This window comes from Ambystoma mexicanum, chromosome 9 (assembly GCF_040938575.1).
Source record: "Ambystoma mexicanum isolate Mex_15411 chromosome 9, UKY_AmexF1_1, whole genome shotgun sequence".
Classification (NCBI taxonomy): Eukaryota; Metazoa; Chordata; class Amphibia; order Caudata; family Ambystomatidae; genus Ambystoma; species Ambystoma mexicanum.
This window is the reverse complement of record NC_090931.1, coordinates 1,395,876,168-1,395,894,863: the sequence shown is the minus strand read 5'-3', so window position 1 is coordinate 1,395,894,863 and position 18,696 is coordinate 1,395,876,168. Positions and strand designations below refer to the sequence as shown.

Below are 18,696 nucleotides of genomic sequence, written 5' to 3'. Positions count from 1 at the left end.
GGCAATATATGTAACAATGTAAATATACTTTTAAATTACTTTTCAGAATCAGAGCAAGTTAGTAGATAATCTTTGGATATGCTTCATACACAATTGCTACACCATGGGGTGACTTCAATCACAAGGACAGTAATGGCATTTACATATCACACTTGCAGATTCTGAGGTTGCAGAAAGGAAAGGTTTAAAGGAAAGAAAAAGGTTAAACAGGTTCTCAGTATATGCGAGGACAAATAAATCTTCCAATGAAATCTAGACAAGCCTTTCCCAGCAGTAACCGTCTAAAACAAGTTACCACCTATGAGGGACAAACCATATCAAAGTCAGTGGGCTAGACGAGTCTGCAGGGACCCAGGACAGCCAAAGTCAATTTGAAACAGTCTATGGAGCTGAGGCACTTCTTAGAATCAAATGTCTTGCACAAAGTTAGAGAGTTGGTTAGAAAATCACTTGTAGGGTCGCAAGCTGTGTAAACAGAGTTTGAATCAACTCTAAAAGTAAAACAAAATTGAGGTGTGCCGGTGTGGTGAGGCGCTGGGTTAGAACTAAATTTGAGAAGACAAACTAAAGTCAATGAGACCCTTACAAACCAAATAAGATTGGGTTGCTGCACGAAAGAGGGACCAGCAGTCACCTCATAAACTGCTAATAGATACAAACACTTGAAATTGTCACCTCTAAATGATTGCGCAGCCCTGAGCAAATGGTAAAAGTCCTATTCAAATTGAGTGTGTAACTGAACAACAGATACGGTGAAACAAAGAGTCCAAAGCAAGTAGATTCTTCAGTCAAAATACGCTGTTGAAACAGATTTTATGAAATGATGCAAAAACAAGACAAGACCAAGGGGAGAAGTCCATTCCGGAGCTTCTCTGTCTGAAAAGGGAGTTTCAGCACAGCAGCAGGGCTTCACCGGGCAATTCAAAGGTCCAGGAGGATGCAGCAAGCTTCGTTCACAGTTTCTTCATCGGGTGTTTCTCCCAGTGGTCGACTGTCTCTAGTCCCAAAACCCTGGACTTTTAAGCAGGTTTCTCCCATTCATGCACAGCCTAGGCTGTCAATCACACATCAGGATCGCTGTCCTGAAAGGACTGCCAGCCAGCCAGCCATTCAGGTCTGGTTGCATTTAAGCATTCCTAGAGACAAAGGACAGGGGAGTTTCGGGCCCTCCCTCACAGGGACTCAGGGCTGAAGTGCGCCAACGGCAAGACAAACAAAGGGCTTCAATCTGTTTGACGCACAGAGTAAAACCCAAGAAAGACCTCACAAACAGAAAATGGCAAAAAAAGAAGACAAAGGCCGTTTTGATAAAATGGTCAACCCTGGGTGCTATACTGCAGCTGAGGGTTCAGCCTGCGGTAGAAAAACACAATGGTAGGAAAAATTAAAACACTGCCACTAGTCATTTAAAAGTAGGGAGGGCAACATACAAATGTTACATGAGAATGTAGGATAAGGGGCTACTAGGTAACCCCCCAGCACTCCACATAAAATGGTGTGTGCTGGACCCACAAAGAGAAAAGGTAAGTAAAGTCATTTTCTCTTTACTATTCTTGGGAACAGTAGTTCACACAAGAAAATGTATTTTAAACCTTATGAGAAATCTAAAGGATTTCTCAGTGACACTGCACTGAAGTTGATGTGTGTCACCATACAAAATGTAGATGCATATGGAGTTTGTCAGACTCCCAAAACAGTGAAAATACATAATCCAAAGGTCACAACACATGATGCAGTGGGAAAAGGGTCTCACTCACTCCAGGGTTAAAATTAAAAAGTCCTAAAGTCCAGCAAAAGAGCTGGGGGTCTCTAAGGTTGAAGGGAATTAGCACAGAAGTGAGAATTCTCCCTAACATGACTGCACCAATATATGCCAGTATTCACATGCACTCCTTCACACAATATTCATGTTTGCTTTGCGCAAAATGTGAAAAGTTTTGGAAAGTACCTCCAGGATAAAATAAATCAGAAGAAAAGGATCCAAAAAAGAAAGAAGCAATAAACAAACGGAACCACAAAATCCCATCAACTACCCACAACCTACCAAATACAAGCAACAACAAACCACAAACAGCAAAGACTAAACCCAAAAAACCATGAAAAACACCAATCGAAAGAGGACGCCCACTAAGGAACACAACCCAAGCATCATGCCTCGCCACAAGAAAGACTAAGAAGCCAGAAAAGACAATAGAAATAATAAGAAATCCCAAACCCTTCCGAGAAAGCACAGACCAGCATGATCCCACAACCCCAAAAAACTCGACAAACATCTGAGATGGCCCAAGAGACATACAAATAATAGAGCAAAGACAGACTACAATGCTTGCTACCTGTCCACATACGACAACGTGGTAAACAAAAACAGCACAGCAACAATGAATCGACAGCCAACAAGCTTCACAAATACAGACCCAACCAGGACACCAAACGGATGACAACTAATAAACCATCCCAACCCGGTCTCCACCATGGACAATACCCCAACCAGAACAAGGAACAAATTGGAAACCATCACACTCACTCTACACCCCCTATATCACCAAGACTGGAACAACAGAGGGGTAGCGACCCTATTTACCACCCGGAAACGAACCAACCCCACCATAAACCTTATCGGTCTACTCGACAAAGAGACAGACCAACAAAGAACCAGCCCACCCAAAAGACTCAACCAGGAAAAAGCCACCTGGAATGGAAACCCAACTAACACACTGGTAAGAACAAGCAATACTAACAACAACAACACAAAAGGGAAATCCAGCAAACTACACTGCAGCCTCCTCAACATTAGATCCATGGCAAAACACTCAACAGAAACCAATGACCTAAGCGAAGGAGGCACAGGCGTGCTCTTCCTTACAGAAACCTGGCTATCAGACAACTATAAAGCCATCGCGAACGAAGCAATACCCGACAATTATAAATTAATACACGCCAACAGAGAAAACCGAAGAGGAGGTGGAATCGCAATTATACACAAAAAACACACCTGAGCATCTCGAATCATCACAACCAATGCGGAAGACTAGGAATCCCTCCTAATCAAGATAGAACTCAAAGACCAATCCAACATAGTATTCCTACTGATCTACATACAGACCATCTTCTTACAACCCCAACTTTGCAACAAAACTAGCGGACGAGGCCGCCATGCTATCAACCCACCACGACAACCTAGGTGAAAGAGATCCCACCGATACAAACATAGATACAACAGAAGACACACTCAACAACTGTATTACCAAGGCCATTGACCAATTAGCAACAGCTAAAACATTCAAAGCTACACCACCCAAAAAACTGGTTCACAGAAGAACTGAAAAAACACCAAAAAAACAACCGCAAAATGGAAACAAAACGGAGAGAACAATACACCAGACAAGACTAAATAAAATACCAAAGACAACTCAAACTGTGCAAAGCAACAGTCCTTAAAGCAAAAAAAGAAACACTACTACGCCGCAAGAATCGGCAAACAATTCATAGAAAGAACTCCATCACCCCTACACAAACACTTTGTGAAAGTCACTTACACCAGAGCAGGGTCTGTGTAGTAGCTGCACAGCAGTTACTGCCTTTTATCGGGCATTAGCCTGCGCAGGTATTATTATATATGTAGTCACAACAGAGCAGATGTGTGTAGTAGCTGCACAGCAGTTACTGCCTCTGCGGGCATTATCCTGCGCAGGTATAATTATATATGTAGTCACTTACACCAGAGCAGGGTCTGTGTAGCAGCTGCACAGCAGTTACTGCGTCTGTGAGCCTTAGCCTGAGCAGGTATTATTAGATATGTAGTCACTTGCACCAGAGCAGGGTCTGTGTAGCAGCTGCACAGCAGTCACTGCCTGTGTGAGCCTTAGCCTGTGCAGGTATTATTAGATATGTAGTCACTTACACGAGAGCACGGTCTGTGTAGTAGCTGCACAATAGTTACCGTGTCTGCAGGCATTATCTGGCACAGGTATTTTATATATAGTAACTTACACCAAGAGCAGGGTCTGTGTAGTAGCTGCACAGCAGTTACCGCGTCTGCGAGCATTAACCTGCGCAGGTTTTATTATATATGTAGTCACTTACACCAGAGCAGGGTCTGTGTAGTAGCTGCACAGCAGTTATTGCGTCTGCGAGCATTAGCCTCTGCTGGTACTATTATATATGTACAGGGTCTGTGTAGTAGCTGCACAGCAGTTACTGCGTCTGCAAGCCTTAGCCTGCGCAGGTTTTATTATATATGTAGTCACTTACAACAGAGCACCGTACACCAGAGCACGGTCTATGCAGTAGCTGCACAGCAGTTGCTGTGTCTGCAAGCATTGGCCTGCGCAGGTATTATTATATATGTACAGGATCTGTGTAGTAGCTGCACTTTAAGCAGTTACTGCGTCTGCAAGCCTTAGCCTGCGCAGGTATTACATATGTAGTCACTTGCACCAGAGCAGGGTCTGTCTAGCAGCTGCACAGCAGTCACTGCCTGTGCGAGCCTTAGCCTGTGCTGGTATTATTAGATATGTAGTCACTTACACCAGAGCACGGTATGTGTAGTAGCTGCACATACCGTGTCTGCGAGCATTATCTGGCACAGGCATTATATATAGTAACTTACACCAAGAGCAGGGTCTGCGAGCATTAGCCTGCGCAGGTTTTATTATATATGTAGTCAATTACACCAGAGCAGGGTCTGTGTAGTAGCTGCACAGCAGTTACTGTGTCTGCGAGCATTAGCCTGTGCTGGTACTATTATATATGTACAGGGTCTGTGTAGTAGCTGCACAGCAGTTACTGTGTCTGCGAGCATTAGCCTGTGCTGGTACTATTATATATGTACAGGGTTTGTGTAGTAGCTGCACAGCAGTTACTGCATCTGCGAGCATTAGCCTGCGCTGGTTCTATTATATATGTACAGGGTCTGTGTAGTAGCTGCACAGCAGTTACTGCATCTGCAAGCATTAGCCTGTGCAGGTACTATTATATATGTCCAGGGTCTGTGTAGCAGCTGCACAGCAGTCACTGCGTCTGCGAGCCTTAGCCTGTGCAGGAATTATTAGATATGTAGTCACTTACACCAGAGCACGGTCTGTGTAGTAGCTGCACAGCAGTCACTGCATCTGCGAGCATTAGCCTGTGCAGGTATTATTAGATATGTAGTCACTTACACCAGAGCACGGTCTGTGTAGTAGCTGCACAGCAGGCACTGCGTCTGCGAGCATTAGCCTGTGCAGGTATTATTAGTTACGTAGTCACTTACACCAGAGCACGGTCTGTGTAGTAGCTGCACAGCAGTCACTGCGTCTGCGAGCATTAGCCTGTGCAGGTATTATTAGATATGTAGTCACTTACACCAGAGCACGGTCTGTGTAGTAGCTGCACAGCAGTTACTGCGTCTGCGAGCCTTAGCCTGTTCAGGTAATATTATATATGTACAGGGTCTGTGTGTAGCTGCACAGCAGTTACTGCCTCTGCAGGCATTGCAGAGCCTGAACCATACAGTAAATGAGCTTTGGAGCAGCTACTGCGTCTATGCCAACAGGCTGCCCAGTGTAATTTCAAAACCAGATGTTTAGAAAATCACGTACTTGCAATATTTAATTTCAACAAGTGATAAGTGCAACACAAGGAATTACAGCTTCAACGTGCATTCCTAGAGGTTGCAAAGAAAAAAAATGCATATAAAATTCACTACAAGAGCTGGATCGCATGCACTCACCCGATGCTGTCTGGAAAAAGACATGAGCGTTTCGTAGAGGGTAGTTTTCTAGTTCCAATTCGAGAAACGGGCATTAGCAACACTCCGCCTCCACCTCGACACGTGGGCTGCTTTGCATCACGTGGGTTTCAACGTCCGATTCATCAAGTGGGCTGCTCTGCATCACGTGGGTTTCAACGTCCGATTCATCACGTGGGTTGCTCTGCATCACGTGGGTTTCAACGTTCACGTCATCATCATTTTTTGCACGAGCTGGAAGGCAAGGCATCCGAGAGCGATTCCTCCGTTGCAAAGCACATTTCGTATAGTTGATTGTTATTTGGTTTCTGTTAAGTCTTAACGTTTTCTCATGTTGATTCTCAATATTGGGTAGGGGGTATTTCTGTGTATTTTGGTGGTTTATAATGTGCATCAGGGGTGAGAATTACTTAAAGTACAGGTGGATTCGGTTCGTTTTAGGCTTTTCTCATGCAGATGTGCGACGTGTGTTGTATGGAGTGGGGATGGGCACAGTGCGCTCCTCCCGTCCCAATGGCACTTCCACTGTACCAGCGAACAGTACAGCCAACAGTCCTCTCTGCTGGAGGGGGGAGGGAGAGGGTTGGAGGATTTGGTATGTGCAGCAGATGGGGATATGTGTTTTATGCAGACAGACGGGTATGAATTTCCAGCATAACTGTTCAGTTATTTAATTCTCCTGCGCTGGGTGGGAGGGGTGATTTGGCATTCCCTGGGAGGGGATTGTTCATTTACCCCTTTGCAATGTGTGGAAGAGAAGGCTAAACGGAGGCCTTGTATTGCTTTCATTATCAATCACACATTTAAAGTCCCTGTAAGACCTGCTAGCATTGTGTTTGTTTTAAAGTTTGCCGATACTTTCTGATATGCCTTTACGGCTTAATGAGGTGCATCAGTTACGTTGTTGTGACATTTTCACGTGGGACATCTACATGCTTAGGAAGAGGATCGCGGAGGCAGGAGCGCTCCACGCCGTGCACGGACAGGTATTTATTTTTTATTGCGCATTATTAATGCTCTTATTTATCTCGGAGAAGTGCCAGGTATATTAAATGATAATGATATTTTTATTTACATCGAGCTCATAGCAGGTGTTTCACAGCGGGCAAGGGAGAGGAAAGAGGGAGAACAAAACACTGATGGGTTTGTTTTTCCTATTTTGATATTAGTTGCACCAACAGTGGATCTTTGTGTGTCTTCTTGGCTGGTATCCCCATCCTCGGCTCCACTCACCTCCAAACAGAAGTGGTTTATGGCCGTGCTGCACACACCAAGGGAATTTCAGGGCAGATTCGGCTGCCGCCATCTTCACCCTGATCCAGTGGTGGAAATTGAAAATAATTGGGGACAGGGGGGTCCCACAAGGGCTGGGGTGTGGGTGGAGTTGAAGGGGCGGCACCCAAAGAGGCGGGGTTTGGTGGGGGTGAAGCTGGCAGTTGACCTCCGATCAAAGGAAATGCCCAAAATAATAATTTAAAACAGCGCAATTTCTTTCATGCTGCTTCTTTTCCAAACTATATATCAATTCCACTTTAAACCACTTCCATGGCACTGGCGATGAGTTGCTTCACTATGCGAATAATAGTTTGACCAGGTTTGCTGAGTAAATATTCTTTAAAATGCACAATTTGCATCCCATTTTATGAAAAAAAAAAACTCCCCCCATGGGTACTATTCAAACATAGTCAGAAAAGGAATGAATTGCCGTTTACAACTATGGGCCACTTTTTCATTGGTGCCCGAGACAATTTTATGCCCAGTCCGACCCGCACTTGTACAAGGGAGCAAACCGTACCATCCATCTGTGCACCTAAACTATCAACAGCAATGTTCGTCTACACTGTGATCTGAGCTCATACAGATGATTATTCTAAGCAGACTGTTAAAGAAGCAATTACTCTAGCTAATGTTATGTTAAAGATACTTGTATAGCGCACCGTCACCAAATTGGTCCTCTGGCGATCTGGCAGATCTGTAAACAGGAAGGGCTGGTTGGGGGAGAAGGAGAGTGGGAGAAGTGGTGTGTTGTTGGCAGCTTCAGCTCGGTATATACCGAGTGCTGGGCTTTGGTGCTAGTATCGGATCAGGTGAGGCCTCGAGTGCTGTGGGTGAAGTTTGTGTTGTTGATGCGGTGTGGTAAAGTGCGGGTTGGGTTGTTGCTGGTTCCTCATGGGCCGACTCGCTTTGATGGTGTTGCACTGATCCAACTGTATCCTATTGAGTATAGTTTGGATTGGTCGGTGCGTCTGAACCTAATCTTCGGTTGTGGGGTTAGGTAGGTAATATCTATTCTCAGGTTATCTAGTGAGACCCTGGTCGGCTAAGGCTTTGAATGATTCAGGGTCAGAGTCGTGTTGACGTGTTGTCCTAGTGGATCCGTCTTGGTGAGCCTGTGTATTCAGTCGTTCGTATCCGTCTGTCCTGACTGGTTCATTGGTTTCCGTGGGGTGAACTTCCTTGGGACTATTGTTTAGTTGTAGTTTGTGTGGTGGGGCATTATTTCCTGCTGTGTGTCGGTGGACAGTGTGTAGTGATGAAACATTCTGTTTATCACCCACTGAATTGGGGCTCGTGGTGCAGTGCTTCCTTTCCCTCCCTATATTTTGTCCTTAGGGCTGTTGGGGAATGTTATGGTCATGGTCCTCTTGATGATTGGTCCTAGTGATTTTTTAATTAGTTTGCTATGTTTACTGTCTTTGATCGTATTGCGGCTGTCTCCCGTTTGGTCACTTCGTATCTCGTGGGATATTTACCTTGGCTTTTCCCCATTGATTGAACAGTGTATATTGCGGACGCTCTACGTTTGTTGATGTTTGTTATGTCAGTGCCCCTGTGACCGGTCTTTTCGGTTATGACGCGAAGAGCCGGGTTTTGAGTAATTTCCTGAATAGGTGGTTTCTTGTGTTCCGTATGTACTTTGTGAGGTCGTTCCAGGTTTTCGGGGCTTGGTGAGAGAAGGAGGATCCTCCAAGTTTTTCTTTTTTTGTAGGGCTTCGGTTCCAGGCGGATGTCCATGCTTGAGCTGAGCGTTCTTGTTGGTTGATGTAGGCGCAGTTTGTCTCTTAGGAACTCAGCGTCTTCGTTGTGTACTGCTCTGTGTGTAATGCACATTGTTTTGAATATTATTTGTTGTTTTATTGGTAGCCAATGTAGTGTTTTCAGTGCTGGTGTGGTGTGTTCTCTTCGGGGTACTTTCCGAAGTAGTCTGGCTGCCGTGTTTTGAATGCGTTGTAGTTTTTTTTTCTGAGTCGTTCAGGCATGCCTAGGTATAGGCTATTGGAGTAGTCTACTTTGGACATGACGAGGGCGATGATGGTGGTTGTTTTGTTGGCAAACGATAGGAATGGTAAGATTCTCTTTGTGGCTCGCAGGAGGAAGAAGCATTTCTTGAGGAGAGCGTTTACTTGTGGCTCTAGCGTGAGATTGTTGTCCATCAGAACCCCTAGGTTTTTTACAATTGGCGCGGGTGCTGGGTTTGTCCAGAGTTCCCTTGGCCAAGGGATGAATTGGTTTTCTCCATTTTTTTTGTTGTCAATATTTCAGTTTTGCCTGGGTTGATTGGAGTTCATCCAGAAGAATACATCGCGGAGGCAGTTTTCTAGCATTGAGTTTCTTTCCGGGTTGTCTTTATATTTTGAAGATTATTTGTGTATCGTTTGCGTAGTGGTGAAAGAGCAGATAATCTGTGGGGAAATCATGGTTTAAACCGAGGGATTGTCCTGCAACCTCATTCTTAAAACCTGCTGATTTCTGTTCGCCATAAGCAACGTTTTCTTTTACTTGAACCACACCCAGCACAGCTCCTGCAGCTCCCCTCTGAAAGCAGTTGGGTGGCTGCATCGTGTGGGATAGCTTTAATGATAATAGGGGTATTTAATGTTTGACGGCTAGCTGTATATTTATTTTTTATCTGACCAACATTGCATAAATGAATTAATAATCCGGGTCCATGTATCCGACAAACATTGCATAAATAAACTGGGTATCATGATGCCTACCCCTGGGCATCCGGACCCAGCCCAGCAGCCTCGGGAGCAGGCATCGAGACATTTATTGAAACCCCAGCAGCCCCGGCTGGGGCCTATCTGGGTTCAGTCCTGGCACCTTAGGCACCAGGCTCATAAACATTACTTACCTCCTGCAGACCATGCTGCAAATGAATCAAAGCCCACGTGAGGCCTGGATGGGACTATTTTTTTACAGGGACTATTTTTTAATCATGTGGGGTTCTGGGGACCTTCTTACCTGGGACTACTTTGCAGGCTATTTAAACCACGCCCGACCAGCAGCCCATGCTTCGCGTTATTCTGCACTTCAGCAGCGTGACGCTCGCCGTGCCTGCAGCATCCAGTCCTCTGCCACGCCCGCCTCGAACCTGGACACCATCCTAGAAAAAAGAGAAATAAGAACAAGAACTTATCTTTTAATCTTCATCTGTTCCCGAATTCGCCGCACTTCAGAATGGGAAAGGACACGTCGGAAAATAGAAGCGAAGCATCGCTAGCGGGCGCGCCGCGCCATGTTTACCAGTCTGCATCTTCCCGGTTCAGCGCTGCAGCCATCATTTCATCACGGCATCCGTGGAACCTGGAAGGGACAAAGAGAACAAGGTGAACAACAAAGTCTAACAAAGACAATCAAAGTAACCATATTATACTCGCCAGAGTTACCGCTCCCCTAGGCATCTTTCATCAGTGTTCCACCTCTTTAACGCCACACCTGTGGGAGGAAAGAACACTTGTTAAAGACATTTATTTCGCTTTTACCGGACAACGCTGGGCAATAAATACCCACGCGCAACCTGCAGCACTTCAGGTGAACTCTTCTCGGATTAAGCTGCAATACAAAAGGGATAAAAAACGAGTTAATAACAGACAATTTAACTCTATAGACATTATACTTACGGCTCCTAGCCATTTACCACGGAGTCCAACACGTCTGGAACTCGCCCAAAATCTTCAAACCAGTGAAGCAACTGGGATTCTACGCGCCCCTGCACTCGGTGCAGGATGGAGAGCTCATCATTACAAACAATAAGGTGAGACAACAAAAGGGGAATATCGGGGTGCTTAGAGGGAACGAATTAAACAAGTGTTTCCTTGCATCCACTGGGTGGCTAATTCCTCTCCTCCTGCTTTTAGGAAACTACTTTTACGAATCAAGCAGACAAAGCTAGAAAGGCTGGTCCAGTCAGCCGTCTCTGCACTACGAATAACGCTGGTGGAGACCTTAGCAGTCCAGTTCCGATCGATGCCCCCGTGGGAATCAGGTGAGCGTTACACTGGGTCGTGGCTGAGGACTAACTTCTTCTGGTGACCCTGTGCACCCTGCACAGGGTCACCAGAGGAAGTTAGTTTGCTTTTCCTGCAGCTGTGATAAGTCCTGCTGTGTACACGTAGGGGGGCAGAGCCATCAGAGCGCTCATGGCGGCAATGAGCTGCTCTGCGCCCCCCCTAACCCCCCATCTCTGTACCGCAGCGGGCGCTTTCTTTTCTTTCTTTGTTTTTCCAAAGTAACCCAGCGCAGAGCATGGGTTTGGGTTTTGCAGCGGCTGACTCTGGCCGGATCGGCTACACATCTGGTGACGGATCTCGGATCCGGCGAGAGCCGGCCCAATGACCAGTGCTGCCGTTATCTGCGCAACACGGCTTTCACTGTTATAACAGCAATGAGCTCACTACGACGGCATGCAGTTCCCTTGATATGATTTCTGTAACTTTACTGCCTTTACGAGGTGAGGGGTTATGAACATTGCAGGGAGATGTGCCTAACTTTACCGCTCAGTGCTGCCAGGCAGTGCATTGAGCTGTACCGGCCAGAGTCTCTACCACAAGATGTCTCTTGACCCCCGCCCCCATATTTCTTTCTTACTGTATAGGACAGACTTCCTTAATTTCCCTGCGACTTCCTTGATTTAGCGTTGTCTCACTGACTAGGTGCCTGCATGTTGCTTTGCTAGTATACAGTGAAAATGCAAACTCCTATGTAGTCTTGCCAGCAAGATAACCATGAGTATTTAGCCCTAAAAAAATAGCCATACTGTAGGCAGAGGTCTTCAATCTGTGGGGCGTGTGATTCAGGACAGCGAGAAAAGAGAAAATACATGCTCAGTCAGTGCAACGTGATGAGGGCGCAGGAAATAAATGCAGCCTGGAAGTGGTCTTTCCTGAATTTGGATTGCGTGTCCACGCTGCATAGTTGCTTCTTGCTGGTGACGCCAGCGTCTTATTGCCTGGTAAGGGATGCTGCTTCTTGCTCTGACCGCCACACCACAGTTGGACGGAGGGCCGGGAAGCAAGCGTTTCAGGCCTTTGTCGGTCCCTCTGCTTCCCTCTTCCCCCTTTGGACCCACGAAGACCAACGTGTGGGGAAAGGTGAGCAGAGGGGCTGGATGACTGCAATGCTGGTTCCCCCTGGACACCTCTCCCTCTGTGCCCCACCTCGCTTGGCCATGGGGGAAGAAGAGGCGAGCGGCGACGGAAGCACGCATTGCCAGTGTTGTATGATATCCAGCTCTCCCACTGCAGATTGCTGGGCACTCCAGCAATCTGCCGTGGGTTAGCCAGATATCGTACAACACCGGTCCCCTCTGCCTCGTCACCCCTCTTGTCCATGGGACAGCGCTGGGCGGGTCTGAGATCCGGCATCAGATGTCTGGCCGGATCTCGGGACCTGGCCTGCCTCAGCCATGACCAGGCGTTATCAAGCCCCCAGCTTTGCAGAGGGAAGCTGGGGGCTTGGTGACCTAATCTAAGCAGGGCTCCTTTCCCCAGCCGTCACTTGCGCGGTTCCTGGCTCTGTTTGCTCATCCCGTTTGTTTTTTCTGCCTTGAAAGGGACACCACGGAAATCAATGGGCCATGAACATCACTGTGGCGGGGAGGGGTGTGGTCACTGTTGAAAGCAGGCATTCTACATGCTGGACACATTATTGTTCAAATGTGTGTTTTACACATTCAAAAGAAAGTAATTTCCAAACTCAAAAACGCTGCATAAACTTGCGTTCACTAGTTTTCTTTGAGATGGGTTATTTATTTTCTTCTTTTTTTTTTTCTTTTTCTGAGCACCACACCAATACAATTTGTGTGCCCCTTGCTTTGTGTTTTATCACATGTTATATTCATAAAGATGTTATGTTTACAAATAAATGCTTCCATTGTGCTGACAGCAGTTATTAGGAAATTAAACTGGGTTCATGGGTGCCAAATGGAGGCAGAAATACCCCAACCCATCCCTTGGCCAAACACATTTTATAGCACTTCTTTTTTTATAAGTAATTGCAAAAAGCCCAATCGATGAACAAGTTTTGCATTTTCTTTTTATTGTTTTGGTTAAATTCAACCTTAAACAGTCTCAGCAATGGTCTGTCAACCTGCTGAGCTACCCTGGGAGCCATCTACTATAGAGCAAGTCTATGCATCCCATGATGTACTAAAATCACTGCATTACCAACAGTACATTTGTTGCACTGCTGCCACAGAGGTGATTTAAAGTGGAATTCATGTATATCATCCTGCTGTGGGCGCCAGGCCTTCGCCTGCATGTGGCACCATATGTTGCAGAGAAGCCAGGGGCCCTCGTGTCTGGCATGGCAGCCGCGGCAGTCTGCTGCTATGTCAGCGCTGTCACCTGACTGCAGTTTAAGCTACATGGCTATTACTCGATGTTTACGAAAGTTGGCTCGGTGAGTTAAAAACTCCTGTGTCGTAGTCTATGTAAGATAGGTAGATTAATGATTTTAATGTCAGCAGGCTGGACTTCACAACTGTTAAGGGTAACCTATAACAAGCTGATGCTCTTTCTCTCGCTTTGCTCGCTCTATTATTTTGTTTTGTCTCTGTGACTGAGTATGAGTCACGTTTTCAGGTATGTGCTCTTGACTGCTCTCTACCAGCTGGGGTGGACTGGCCTATAGGGAACTTTTGGAGATTTCCCGGTTGGACCCTGCACCCTAGGTCCCCTTTTTGTCCAGGGGAGTTGTGTGCCGACTGGCAGAATGTAGTGCAGACATATTGGTACGGTCAATCTGGTACGTTTATTTAAAAAAAAAAAAATGTTATTGTACTTTTTCCTTTGCAGGAATACAAATTGGCTTAATCATCCCATCTTGGACAGCAAAGTCCCTAGCAGCAATGGCACCATTAAAAAATCCTGACATCTGTATTATGACTTTCCGACGATAAGAATGTCTTTTTTTTTTTTTTAAATTTCTTTTTTTTTTTTTTTTTACCACTGTATTTTGCTGTGGGTGATGGTGGGGTCATTTTAAAGGTATAGGAGTCACAATCTGGGATTTCAAACCTATTTTTGAGGTTATTCCTTATGTCCAGTTTGGGGCGGTACTGAAAGTTCACGTCTCATGTGGGAGTTGCATTTGCAGTGCACTGTGTACTCACTCCTGGTTTCCCAGCGTTATGCCCTGCTTACTAGCTGATGCCTAACACCCAAGAACTGGTTTTAACCCGTGCTCATTTTTGAAGTCTCAGGTAGACCCATGTATCCTTGACTATCTGTGTTCAGTGCAGCAGCATCGCTCCAAGCGTCGGTGTGTCAACCTAACCACCTGTGTCCCAGCAAGAAAAATCCAGTGAAGCACTGGATTTCTTCTCCCTGTGTAATATTGGTTGAGTAGAAGTGCTGAAGGTTTATATCGGCCCTGTGCATCCAGGTGTGGTTTTTGCCGTCCTGTGGCCTAGTCCAGGACCACACTTCAACAAAAAATTAGAGCTAGAACTTCACGATCTGAACAGGGAGTCTTCTTAGACTTGTATCAATGTGGTGTTTTTTTTTAAATTCAAGCGGCATTTCTGACCCATTACTGCTGAGTTTGTTTTCCCCCAAGCTGTTCACATTGTTTTGTTTTTCGCACCCCACCCCCAGCCTTTTCACATGGTTTGTTTTAAATCTTATCTGGTGTTTTGTCAATTTAAATCGTTTAAAGCATTTTTAATTTTTTAAAACTTTAAATGGTTTTTAGAAAATAACGTGACATAAATTAACATTGGGGTATTTGCAATGTTTTCAGAGTCAGGCTCCTTTTTTAGATGGATCATTGGTACTAAGTGAAGAAAATATCTTTTTCACTGTACCGATTGGGGAGGGGGAGGGTCGATTTAGAAAGACCGTTCTGCGAGCGGTCTTTCTAAATGGAACGATCATACTTGTCAAACCCTGTCACACATGAGTGCGTGCAGGGGCTGACAGGCACTGTGTGACCCAGCAGAGTCGTCACAGGAGGCAGAGGTGTGTTTTGGACTGTGTGTGTTTCGCATGTGGGTAAGATGCGTGTGTTGGGGGAGGGAAATTGGGTGTTCGGGGTCCCCCCTGATTGACGAGTTAATGAGTGGGTGGGGAAGGAGGGGGGCAGTTTGTGAATTCCGCACTTTAAAGTCAATACAAAAACGGCTGGGGAAAAATCAGTCTTTCTTTGTGTTCGGGCTTTAAAATGCAGAAATAACACATAGAACTGGATAGTTTCCTAGTGCCCACAGATGGTAGAACTGGATAGTTTCCTAGTGCCCAAAGATGGTAGGAATCTCAAACGAAAAGCGGAAGGAGAGGTGGAAATGGACACAAGAAATGTGAAAACACAGAAATATGTCTTTTTTGTGTTTTTGGGTTCACATGGATCACAGTTGCTGACAAGTTAAGCTGCAGTGTGTGGTTTGTGGCGCTACGTTAGCAAGCCTGAAGCCAACACTTAAGGCGCATTTGGAAACAAAACCTTAGCAAAAAAGACCATGGATTTGTTTGTACAGCAACTACAAAGCATACACAAGCAAAAGACACTGTTAAAACGTGGCCTCAGTACCTGCAAATGCTTTGGAAGCTTCTTGCCACATTATCTGGGGGGGAAAAAAGCCCTTTACAGATGCTGAGAGTGATTCTGCCAACAATTCTCACTGTCAACCGGGTAATGCTTAGTGACGGTGCAGCAGAGAAATGCAAAAGTATCTTTGACACCACAATTTTTCGCCGCATAACTGACCTGTCCTCTTTTATCAGTACAGAATTTATATCGTGCTTGAAATATTTTGTAAACCAATTCAGGGCAGAGCAACTGCATCTATAGTCATTGACAGTTCCCACTGCCTAAAGTGGGAGGTGTGTGTTGGTATTTGCTTGGATGGTGCTCCTTCAATGTCTGGTGCTAGAAGTGGGTTAAAAGCAATTAGCTCCACATATATTGTGGACACACACACTGCGTGATCCCTGGGAAGCTTTGCCTGTGCGCAGTATGGGGAATGGACTCTCAGAGGTGCTGACTTTTTTTGTAAAGATTGTGCATTTTATAAAGATAAGAGCCCATCTGTTTGCCACATTATGTGCAGAAATGGGAGCTGAACATAATGCTTTGTTTCACACGGAGGTCAGGTTGCTCTCCAGGGGGAAAGGTTTTATATTGTGTTCACGAACAAAGTGAGACGCTTTCTCCTGGGTTTAGACAAGACGAAAGAAGAGCCTCTGTGTGATTCACACTGGCTTGTACTGTTAGCTTACTATGGTGACCTCTTTGAAAAGCTACATTTTCTAAACCTCTCCCTGCAAGGCACAGAAAAGAAACCACATCATTGGCTATGAACGCAAAAATGTCAGCATTTAAGAAGTTGGAGCTTTGGAGGAGGAGGAGGATTAATGTCTGCATTCCGACACGTTTCATTATTAGCAGATGCTCTTGAGGAGGTGGAGTATGATCTTTTCATGTGTTGCTGAAATAATGGGAAACCATCTCGGAACCACTCTCAAAAGTACTTTCCAGAGGACAATTGTAGCATCAATGACTGAGTGGTTCCCTTTCCTATCGGACGTAGGGGCCCGTCCACCTCCCAATACACCTCCAGGAGGAACTAATGGAACTTCAAATTGACCGCCTACTGGAGAATCAATTCAAAAAATTGTCCTTGGGTGGATTTTGGCAAAATGCAGTCAATGTACTATTACCTTTCAGCACCTTGTACCTTTGAAAGATTGGATTTTCAACTTTTTTAGCCCAAAAGACTAAATATTGGTCAAAGCTGGAAGAAAGCCAACCAGAGGTTATTGCAAAAATTGAACCCAATAGTGATGGCCGGCTGCTGAAAGGCAGGCCCACACTTCACACTAGCTCTCCAGTATGCCACTGTCCAACTTGCAAGTGACTGCATTGATAGTAATCAGGTTTTTGTACTTAAGTATGTCCTACGTTACTCTTTGAAATAAATATCCAACGCTACTTTTAGTCACGTCCCCTGTAGCAAAACATTCTGAATGCTGTGTATACAAATATTTGCCCTGTAATTAATTTGAGTTATTGCAAACAATGATTTTGAAAGAATGTTGTTTGGCACCCACACCTCCATTTGACACCATTCTACACCAGATAAATATTTTGGAGTCCATGTGGATAGAGGGGCCCAAGCCAGGTACCCTTTTCTTAGGGAGTGCTTGGGGGTCAAACACGTTTGAAGACCACAAGACCACTTCCTGTAGAGTAACTATCTTGTTATCAAGAAAATGTTTTAAAAAAAAAAAAAAAGGCAAAAAACCTAGTTGCTATCTTGCTGGCACCGCTATATGTTAACATATATTTTGATTGCTAGTTTGGAGGAGCACTTATCCTCCCTGGTCCCTAGGGGACAGTGCACATGTGGGCTTAAACGGCAGAAGCTTAATGTACTAAACAAACCTTTGCAAAATCCCTGGTTGTTTTAAAGTGGTCCATTATACACGTGCTTGCTGTGCCCTTGTATGTGACGTTGTTGTGTGCCTGGTACGGTGCATATACAACTCGTACACATGACCACACCTTCAGTGGGTAGGAGCAAAATCATTCAGGTGCTTTACTGGGAAGGAAAGAGTTGCACGGACCCAGCGATACTCCAGATTTGACTCTTGTCGTCTGCTTAAGAACATTGCAGTGTCGCATAGCCCCTGTGAGAATGTGTCTCTTGTATATAGAGGGCACAATGCTTGTAATTTTCAATAAATTGCCCAGACAGCTGCATGCCAGTGCACACACCTACACCTGCTGGCATAGAATTCCCTTGTGTCGGGATTGTTGATGTGTGGCTTGTGCGAAGCGTGTGTCACTTTCGCAGCATCTTTAATGTTGCTCAATTCTGAAGCAGGGTGCCGAGTGGCAACATTTTGTTTGGCTAGCATGAAGGCTGGCTAAGTTTTGAAGTGTGTGGCAGACTGTTTGGGCCACTGTTTGGTACAGGGTGTGCTGCACACACCGCCAGTTGTAGTCTCAGGCTGGGGATGGTTGAAACGCCCTGATGAATGAGTTCTTTGATTCCTGCGTTCCTTCTTCTGGTGGCACATGCTGCTTTGGGCTTAGATTTGCTGTTGTGTTTCGGCGCACAGAGAATGGTTGCAGATATTGGCCATCCAAGCTCTCATGAGGAAGGGAGAGAAAAAGACTCCTCTAACCAACAGTGGACTGTTCCACCCACCCCCCATCTATTTATTTCTCTTAGCAATGCTTGCAACCTGATCATTGCTTTCACTTAAGCCATTGAACACCAGCCAACAAAAATAAAATAAAAAGTGGCATCCATTAATTGTCCAGCAACTGAATTTGCATTAAAGGAGAGTTTCAAGCGAACTGTCTGGCATTCAAAGACTCATTTTATATTGTAATGCTTTTGAATATTATTTTTTCACTGCTGGAAGTTACGGATGCTATACCCGCGAGGCAGAGATTTTTACACCATTTATTTTAAAGGGCACATAGATGGCTTGTTCACCCCCGTTTTCCATTGCCTTTTCGGTTCACAGTAGGGATAGTTGTGCCAGCCTTTATGCGTAGGGGACCGTGTTCTAATTCCCCTCATGACTCATGCTCTACTCATCTACGTTTAGTTTGTTCAACACTTTGGGGAAATCGCTACATGATTTAATATATACAAATGTAAGTTTCAGGGACTCTGGATTACTGCATGTTCTAGTTATACTTATGTCACATTCTCTATATAGGTTGATGAGGTT

The 18,696-nt window shown here is 45.2% G+C and overlaps 1 protein-coding gene across 1 annotated transcript in view; it reads right to left on the bottom strand.

Annotated features, from left to right (window-relative positions):
* The window catches only part of XRCC5 (X-ray repair cross complementing 5), a 1,556,689-nt gene extending 1,550,835 nt beyond the window's left edge, over positions 1-5,854 (bottom strand). Inside the window, exon 1 of the mRNA XM_069616805.1 lies at positions 5,711-5,854. Coding sequence (XP_069472906.1) covers positions 5,711-5,734 — 24 coding nt within the window. The 5' untranslated portion in view covers positions 5,735-5,854. The remainder of the gene's footprint in view (positions 1-5,710) is intronic.
* Between the last annotated feature and the right edge of the window lie 12,842 nt (positions 5,855-18,696).